The sequence below is a fragment of the Armigeres subalbatus genome, chromosome 2, assembly GCF_024139115.2.
Source record: "Armigeres subalbatus isolate Guangzhou_Male chromosome 2, GZ_Asu_2, whole genome shotgun sequence".
Lineage (NCBI taxonomy): Eukaryota > Metazoa > Arthropoda > Insecta > Diptera > Culicidae > Armigeres > Armigeres subalbatus.
Genome location: NC_085140.1, coordinates 37553186 through 37562715, shown reverse-complemented (window position 1 = coordinate 37562715; position 9530 = coordinate 37553186). Strand labels below are relative to the sequence as shown.

At 39.2% G+C, this 9530-nt stretch overlaps 1 protein-coding gene across 1 annotated transcript; it reads left to right on the top strand.

The window, feature by feature from the left end:
- The first annotated feature begins 6396 nt into the window (after positions 1-6396).
- LOC134208928 (large ribosomal subunit protein eL14) lies at positions 6397-9066 on the top strand. Its single transcript, XM_062684889.1, has 4 exons — positions 6397-6441; positions 6516-6668; positions 6875-7069; positions 8678-9066. Exons 1-4 carry the CDS (start codon positions 6397-6399, stop codon positions 8912-8914), a joined length of 630 nt encoding a protein of 209 aa, XP_062540873.1. The 3' UTR covers positions 8915-9066.
- Positions 9067-9530: the final 464 nt, after the last annotated feature.

Genomic DNA, 9530 nt, shown 5'->3' with positions numbered 1-9530 from the left:
TAGCCTCACACCTCGGGAATTTGGTCCGAGGATTTTTTCCCCATGTATTTTTGCATATGCGATGTTTTCGGGATTTAGGCACGGAAAACCAAAATCCCGGCCCCATTTAAAATGCACGGGGACCAAAATCCGGCGGGAAATTTTCCCGATGTGTAATACTAATGACACACTGGTGGTATTCGTACCATGGTACAAGTTGTACCACTAGTGTGTCACCTTGTACCATGCTGGTACAACGTGGAAAACCATGGTACAATATGTACTAGGGTATATAACCGTGGTACTTGTACCACCAGTGTGTCTTTAGTATAAGGTACACTGCCAAAAATATCTATATAAGATATATGTGTCGCCGTTATAAATTTTTGCAATAGTTCCACCCTAATATATTCGATATAGAACCACACATAAATTAAATAATTGCTAATTCGATACCACACATAAAGTTTATTTGGATATATATTTTATTAGTAGTTCGCGTGGAGAATGGTTATGTGTGCGCTGATATACATCATAAGTTAAATCTATGGATTTTTGCCAATAAATATGTGTGGATTTTTAGTAGTGTAGCCTTAAAGGCCACCTTACACCTCGGGAATTTGGTCCGAGGATTTTTTGCCCATGTATTTTTGCATATGCGATGTTTTCGGGATTTGGGCACGGAAAATCAAAATCCCGACCCCATTTAAAGGCTGCCTCACACCTCGGGAAAATTTTCCGCCGGAATTTGGTCCCCGTGTATTTTAAAAGGGGCCGGGATTTTGATTTTCCGTGTCCAAATCCCAAAAACATTGGATATACAAAAATGCATGGGGAAAAATCCGCGGACCAAATTCCCGAGGTGTAAGGTGGCCTTTAAGGCTTCGTGAATCAAAATCGAATTAAACCTAAAAGTGACAGTTCAAAAATTTCCAAATAACCTTGCTCGCAGAGCAAGATTACTTTTGACAGATATTGAAAATTTTTGATAGATGTTTTGTTGGTCTTGCTGGGTAGCACCAGCCATTCTTATGAGCGGGGGATTTCATAATTTCCGAACTGTCACTTTTAAGTTTAATTCGATTTTAATTCACGAATCGCACCAAAGCCTTAAAATGCACGGGGACCAAAATCCGGCGGAAAATTTTCCCGAGATGTAAGGTGGCCTTAAAGGCCACCTTACACCTCGGGAATTTGGTCCGCGGATTTTTTCCCCATGTATTTTTGCATATGCGATGTTTTCGGGATTTGGGCACGGAAAATCAAAATCCCGGCCCCCTTTAAAATACACGGGGACCAAAATCCGGCGGAAAATTTTCCCGAGGTGTAAGGTAGCCTCACACCTCGGGAATTTAGTCCACGGATTTTTTCCCCATGTTTTTTGCATATGCGAATGCGATGTTTTCGGAATTTGGGCATGGAAAATAAAAATCCCGGCTCCCTCTAGAATACACGGTGACCAAATTTCGGCGGAAAATTTTCCAGAGGTGTAAAGGTAGCCTCACACCTCGGGAATTTGGTCCGCGGAGTTTTTCTCCATTTTATTTTTACATATGCGTTGTTTTCTTAATTTGGGCACGAAAAATCAAAATCCCGTCCCCATTTAAAATTCACGGAGACCAAAATCCGTCGAAAAATTTTCCCGATGTGTAAAGGCTATCTTACACAGGGGACTGAAGAGAAGGCTCATACGCCTACTCACCATTCATTCAATATGGCGTACAGTGTTTTTATCGAAATCAATCGATTCAATTTGGGCGAAGTATGAGCTTGCGAGAGTTATGCGTGAAGAGATTTAGCGCGCTCTTGTATGAATCTCTGAAAATATGCCACGAATCAATAGAACTGTTTACGCTAGCCGAACAGCACTTTAGCAGGTTGAAATCGCTGTTATTTTGCCTGTCTTGGTACAGTGATCACCACTTCACTATCCAAGCCGTTCCTGGGTGGACGTTAGGCAGAATAACAGCGATTTCAACAATGCTTGTTCTCTCATATGGCCCTCTGCTAATCTTCAGTTTCTATTCATTTCACACTTGCCGCTCGCTTGCGGTGTCAATCGAATCTTTATCTTCATTACTTTCATCTACTCCCTTTCGCTTTGAGTAGTATAATTATCACCGAAAAAAGCCAATAAATTAATTTCGATAAAGTCACGCGGTGATCAAAGCTTTCCTAATTGTACAGTGTTTTTGTTTAAATTCCGTTTAATTCATGATAACAAAACTTCGGAAGTATTGACGAGCTATTTTCAACACAAATATCATAAAGAGTCTCGGCTCCGTTAAGTGTCATACACGCCTGAGCCTGTCAAATAAATGCAATATATAAAAAAAATATTTTTCAACACAAGGAAGCCATATAAACACAAAAGGTTCGATGAACCTCAACTAATTGCATGTTTTCGCCAGAAGAAGTTAATTGCCGATAACTACTCACTAACTGCCGAGCTAACTGCGTACACAGAAAAAAAAATCCATGGTATTGCCGATTTCACCAATTTGAAGAGTTATGTGTAGATTGTGATTTGCCCGCTTCTTTTTCTCACACCCACTCTCATTTCGGGTTGATCGATTTTTGTTACTGAAATTTACCCAATTATAACCCATTACTCGTTAGTCATATGTAAGCGTGTACACTAAATCGATTCCCGCCATGATTTGACGTCTATTTGTTTTCAGATTGAGCACTCACACACAAATATTATACACGGAAAATCAAACTTTTTTGAGTGTATTGAGTGTGAGAAAAAGATGACTGTGAGAAAAAAAATCTCGCAGAACTCTTAGGCCGGTCGCAATGCTGTTGGGTTTTGTATGACGTGTTTGGAAATCAAACTAGAACTGAAACTAGCAGTTCGCAACGCAGAGTTGCAGTTTTATTTTTCGAGCACTTTTTGAAACTGATTTGCAACTGCTCGACTGGTTTGTTGCAAATAAAACCTGATTTGAAACTTGAATGAAACTGAGTTTCAAATTTATTTAATTGTGTTTGTTTGTTTGAGATGATTGACAAACTCATTGTTGTTCGTATGCGAGGTAAAAACTACCGCGAAAAATGTTAGTTTGTTTTATTTTTGTTTATGAAAAAATAAAACCAAGTTGCATTTCGCTTACAACTCTGCGTTGCGGGCACCAAGTTGTAGTTCTATTTTGACAGTTCTAAATTTTATAACATCAAGCAGTACCAAACTGAAACTGCAACTTCAGCATTGGGACCGGCCTTAGGCCGGTCGCAATGCTGTTGGGTTTTGTATGGCGTGTCTGGAAATCAAACTAGAACTGAAACTAGCAGTTCGCAACGCAGAGTTGCAGTTTTATTTTTCGAGCACTTTTTGAAACTGATTTGCAACTGCTCGACTGGTTTGTTGCAAATAAAACCTGATTTGAAACTTGAATGAAACTGAGTTTCAAATTTATTTAATTGTGTTTGTTAGTTTAAGATGATGAACAAACTCATTGTTGTTCGTATGCGAGGTAAAAACTACCGCGAAAAATGTTAGTTTGTTTTATTTTTGTTTTATGAAGAAATAAAACCAAGTTGCATTTCGCTTACAACTCTGCGTTGCGGGCACCAAGTTGTAGTTCTATTTTGACAGTTATAAATTTTATAACATCAAGCAGTACCAAACTGAAACTGCAACTTCAGCATTGGGACCGGCCTTATAAAGTGCAAAAAGCGCAATATAAATTACTATTTTGTAGACTACGCCATGTTTTTAAAACAACCACAAATTTTCAGTTTCCGCCGGAATTTGGTCCCCGTGCATTTTAAACTGGGAGCTGCGGACTCGATCGAATCCAATTTTCAAGATATTTTGCTTGAAACTCGCAAATTTCCTCGCAAATTTCCAAATTTCCCCAAATCCCGAAAACATCGCATATGTAAAAACGCATAGGGAAAAAATCCGCGGACCAAATTTCCGAGGTGTGAGGCTACCTTACACTGTTAGATGACTTTACCCATTAATGGGTACTGTGTTATTGTTGATATTATTCCCACCGTGAAAAATTCACCCATTTTCTTGAAAAAGCGCCACTACCCATTTTAATGAGTAGTGGCGCTTTTTGAAGAAAATGGGTGAATTTTTCACGGTGGGAATAATATCAACAATAACACAGTACCCATTAATGGGTAAAGTCATCTAACCGTGTAACCCTCGGAATAGTAGTTTCGACCGCAACATTTTTTTGCGTGTATGAACCAATCACCCAAAATGAGTGCTGAATTCGGGTATACACTGAGGAAAATGGACGTACGATTTTCAATCAAACGCCTTATGAAAATTTGCCACAAGAAATCGGAATGAATTTTAATATGTTGCCTTATGAATGATGATTTTCATGTGAAAAAAAGTGAAGTGTGGCAGACTGGGTTCGAATCATGGACGTCGGGGTCGGGAGGCCGGTATGTAGACCACACGTCCATCGACGCTTGATTACTCGGGAAGGTAATTGCGTATAAAAAGCACTGTTGGCGGAATAATCAGTCGAAGATTCATAAAACACCAGTTATGAATTTCGATAGGCCAGTTCGCTACCCAGTATACTACCCAAAAACTGGGTACCAAAAACAGAAGTACCAAAAACGATGTTGGGTAGAGGGCCATTGTACCGCGGATGACAGGCGTTTCACCCTCCTGACCTTGGGAAAATTTTCAGCCGGATTTTGGTCCCCGTGCATTTTAAATGGGGCCGGGATTTTGATTTTCCGTGCCCAAATCGCGAAAACATCGCATATCGGGACTGATTTGAAATTTGGAACTCGCTTGCGATTCGGTATAGGGACAGGGAGAGCATCGCGCTTGAATTTCTCCGACAGAATCACATCACTGTAGAAAAAATCTGTATATAGTTTATGTGTGAGCGATATAGATTTTTGCAATAGCTTCAGTCTAATTCATTTTATGTGTGGGACTTATGAAAAATGTATAAGCGACGACACATATAATTTATTTATGATTATCAATTCATATTATTATGTTTGTAGATAAAATCGAGGATAAAATTGAATGCATTTCTTTAATACGATTTATTTATAATATTCAATATACATATATTGAAATATTAACCTTCAAAATATACAAAACATGAGATGAAAATATAAATCAGAACTCACTACATACTCGATTTTTTTATTATGTAATTTATTACACAAGTAGCGAACACAATGCAATAGACAGTAAAAGGTTTAACAGTTGCCCCATGGGGCATACCAATTCTTTAGAACCTGTGACTGCCATTTCCGTTCCGCTACTCCTGGGGCCATAGCGTATAATATAACTGCGAGATCAAACCTAACAGGAACAGATAAATGGTGCTTATTTTCGCCAAGCCGCCGGATGCTTCCAAGTTGTCCACTAGCGCTGCATCTAGTAGTCGTCACTCAAACTCAGTCCGCTCGCCTTCCATCGGAATCACTTATTGTTGTCTATCGTCTTTTGTCCTTTCGCGCTGCATCTGGATCACTGATATTTAACGCCTTTATTCCACTCGCACTGCATCCTGATGTATGAAGAAAACAGAAAATGTTTATAGGTTGAATAAAGATTGAATTCATTAAATACTATGAAGCCTACCTGCAAAAATATTCATTTTCGGCACAGCGAAATTGATCAACAGGCGTCTACTCGCCATTTTTTTTCTTCTCGCACTTCTCATGATTCGTACCGCCGCGCCGGCACGGAGCTGGTATCAAAGACATGTTCCAACATTTTAAGTTTTATGTGAGATGTTATGGTTTTGACTATTAGTCGCCACATATATTTTTGAAAGTGAATGCAATTGTTCTCCATAACTCAGGCTTTTTAAGGGTATATGTATATTTTTGAAGATCATAGAGCCTTAATAAAATGTATAACGAATAGTTTCTGGTTGTTTTATGTGTCGTTACACATGTTAAAAATTATTGATTTTTTCGTAGTGATCGCTTCGCTCGCACTCGCCGAAAAATGAGGGGGGCTCTTTAAAATCGCGTTTTTTTGCGTTACGTAATATTTGAACGGACCCTTAGAATAAGCCACCCACAAAAAGCCTTTTCGGTTTGACAGCTTACGAACGTCAAACGACGCGATGTTACTTCGCGTTCGTTAGGTTGGCAGCAATCATCGAGCATTCTCTTTCTTTCCGGTCCAAAATGGTAAGCGAGCAAGTTCTGCTGTCGATTCGCTCGTATCAAAATTGTGTTGAAAATGGGTGAATAACGGTTCACACCGAAGTGCAACTGATTCCGTTGTGAAGTAACTGCGCCGGATTGCTGGAGGACCGGTGCGGAATGGTGCTGTTTTGCGGCTGATAATGGAAATTTGTTGTTTAACGATGGACGGGATTGCGGTGAAGTAATGAAGGCAAGAAGTGTTCGTTTGGTTGGCTGCAGATTAAGTCCTTGTGCCATGTGTTTACCTGCGGTATTTGGATCATGAATGGAAGTAACGAAGTGGTTTCCAAAACTTCGATTCAGTGCGTAGCACCAGCAGGCGAGTTCTTCACAACGGAAAACGGCACTGTGATGAATTACGAGCAAATCATAATGCATAGCAAACGACAAGGAAGTTAGTTGCTCTAATTTGTGTTTTTGTTGTGTTCCAGACCTTCACACGTTTTGTGGAGACTGGCCGCGTGGCCAAATGCGCTAGTGGAAAATACAAGGGAAAACTTGTCGCTATCGTCAATGTGATTGACCAGAATCGGGTAAGTTTTTGCTCTGGTAGCCGAATTAAACTTTTGTTTTGTTAGCGTGATGAAGTTATCCCACAGTGGAAACTTGAAGATTAGGAAGAGCCGCCTGACTCATATATGAAGCCAAATCTTCCATTACTGAAAACCTGTGTTTAGAACAATTTGAATGAATTCAATATTCAATGACTACATTAACGGATTCGCGTGTTTGCTTGTAGGTACTCATCGATGGCCCATTAACTGGCGTTCCTCGTCAGCAATATCCCGTGAACCACCTCCATCTGACCAAGTATCGGGTGAAGTTCCCGTACACCGCCAAGAGCAAGGTGGTCCGCAAGGCTCTGGAAGCCTTCAACCTGAAGGAAAAATTCGCGAGCACCAGATGGCAGGAACGTTCCGCCGCCAAGGCTAAGGTGAGTGTTTTCAAAGCAAATAATATTAAGCTTATAGGATTGGGTTTTTAAATGATGAATTTTTAATAATAATTTCATTGATAGGAAAGGCCGACTGATTCAAACATGAAGCCACTTAATTCTGAAAAAATCTTTGAAGGTAGCGACGCTCAACTTTTTATTTTTAAATAATCAATCATCCGTGTATAAGAGCACCACAAGGGAGTCCTCATCGCTATCCTTATTATGCTTTTTTGTGTGCTACTTTAGCGTAGTACTCCAACGCTCCAATTCATAAAAGTATTTAGCAACGTGCTGTACAGTGAATTTTCTTTTTTGATGTTTGGGTTTTCTTCATGCATCCTTTGGAATTTCCTGCGGAATGTTTTACTAAAAGTTGAAGGGTAATCCCTCCAAACATTTGTTCTATAGATTGCTCTCAGATATTTCCTAAAAAAACTTGTTGAAATGTTCCAGGAATGGAAACTCCCGGAAGAATTGTGAGGAGATGTGAGGAAACCGTCTTCAAAGACACAACGAACTCTTCAGGGATGGCTGAAAGAACTTCTCAGAAATTTTCGATGAATTCTCAATGAAAATCATAGAAATACGGAATAACAAACATCATTTTTGGAGAAATTCATAAAGAAATTCTTAGATGAACTCACAGGATTTCTGAAAAAAAAAAACATTTGTAACTATCCCTAGTAGAATTTGTTAAGGAATTTTTAAAAATCTTTCAAAGGGATACGTGGCTGAATAGGATAGGGTGCGAGTCAACAATTGGCAATTGGCTTTGACTACCTTCCGTGCTTAGAAGTTAGCGACATATTAAAAACAGCAGTTTGTTAACCCTTTATAAGGCAGTGACAACTATATTGTCACCAACAAATTATTTGTTTTTCTGTTTATTAACAAAAGCTCTACTTATTATTCCCCATGACAGTAATAGTATTAGTTTTTGGATTTTTGCCGAAATTGTTGGAAACAAAAGCACAAAAAAATATTTCACTTAAAATGCGTTTTCGACTAAAAAATGTAACGTGCCTTGTTTTGATTTGTTTTACGTAAAACCTAATTTTTAAAAATCTTTTATTTATTTTTGTTGCCTGTTTTCCCGCTTGCATGGCAGTGGCAAATATATTGCCACCAATGTTGTACCGCTTGCCTGGCAGTGGCAACTATATTGCCACCAATTTTTCAATGTTTCTGAACTATTTAATGCATAACAAACATACATTTGAGTTTAATACCATGTCAACATTGTGTCCTATTGTTGTTTTTGTTAATTTATTGTTTAGATTCGTCTGCCTTATAAAGGGTAATGAGAGCCCAACCATTGCTTTCGTTCCTTGTCTCAAATTCTCCTCGAAAATATCATTACTGTCCGGAATACTTGTTGATACATTCTCTGGTGTTTTTTTTAAAAACAATTTCCCAAACAGGAAAAAACATCAAGCTCGATGTTTGCAAAACTATTAAAGATTATCGATGCATACGGCGTAGTTGTATATTTTTAATATCAAACTGTTGAGAGTCGCTACTTTTAAACTCACATTTTGAACAATCATTTGCTTCATTATAAGCATAACGACTAATCTCTTTTTTCATCCATTTTCCCACCACCAGCGTTGCAACCTGTCCGACTTCGATCGGTTCAAGTTGCGTCTGGCCCGGTCCGAGCGCAACCGCATCGTCAGCACCCAGTACAAGAAGCTGAAGAAGGAGGTCGTCAACAACGGTATGCTGTTCGGTAAGCCAGTCAAGGGCACGAAACCACTGCCGAAGCGACGCAATCCCATCCCCAAGAAGGAAGGCAAGAAGAAGCGCGTCCGGAAGAACAAGAAGGTCCCGGCCAAGAAGTAAAGTTTACGCTGCTTCTGACGCTTAACAAAAGGGAGTGATTAAAATAATACGTGCGAATGTGTGTTCCGAAGAATTGGGAGAAGAAATATACCTAATTGCTAAAAAGTAAACAAAACTACGTTAAAATAAGATGGAAGATTATGTTCTAAGAATTTTATTTATTTATCTCATTTTATCCCTTGTGTGACTCGTACGCAGAAAACAGACATTTGCGCTTCCTTAAATTCAAAGGAATGAATCCTTTTGATAACCGTCACTTTAGGAAAAATCCAGGGAAAAATTACTTTGAGTATGGTCATAGGCCAGGGTTTGAATCCAAAGGAGAATGAGAAAGTCTCTCACTTATCATGTCTGTATACACTCTCGATAGGTCATACCGTGAAAGACGTTTTTCGGTAGCTGTAATGATAATGAACTGATTCGGGGGGCTACAGCCCATGATAAATTTCTTTTAATAAGCCCCAATTGCGGGGGGCACCGGTTCTAATGATACATTTCAACTTGCTTTACACAGCTGTGCGAAAAAAATATGGTCCCCAACATAAAATGAGCGAGAACAAAGCGTTCGGTGGGGGCCGCCTATCCGAATCAGTTTTTTTTTCAACTTGTAATACAA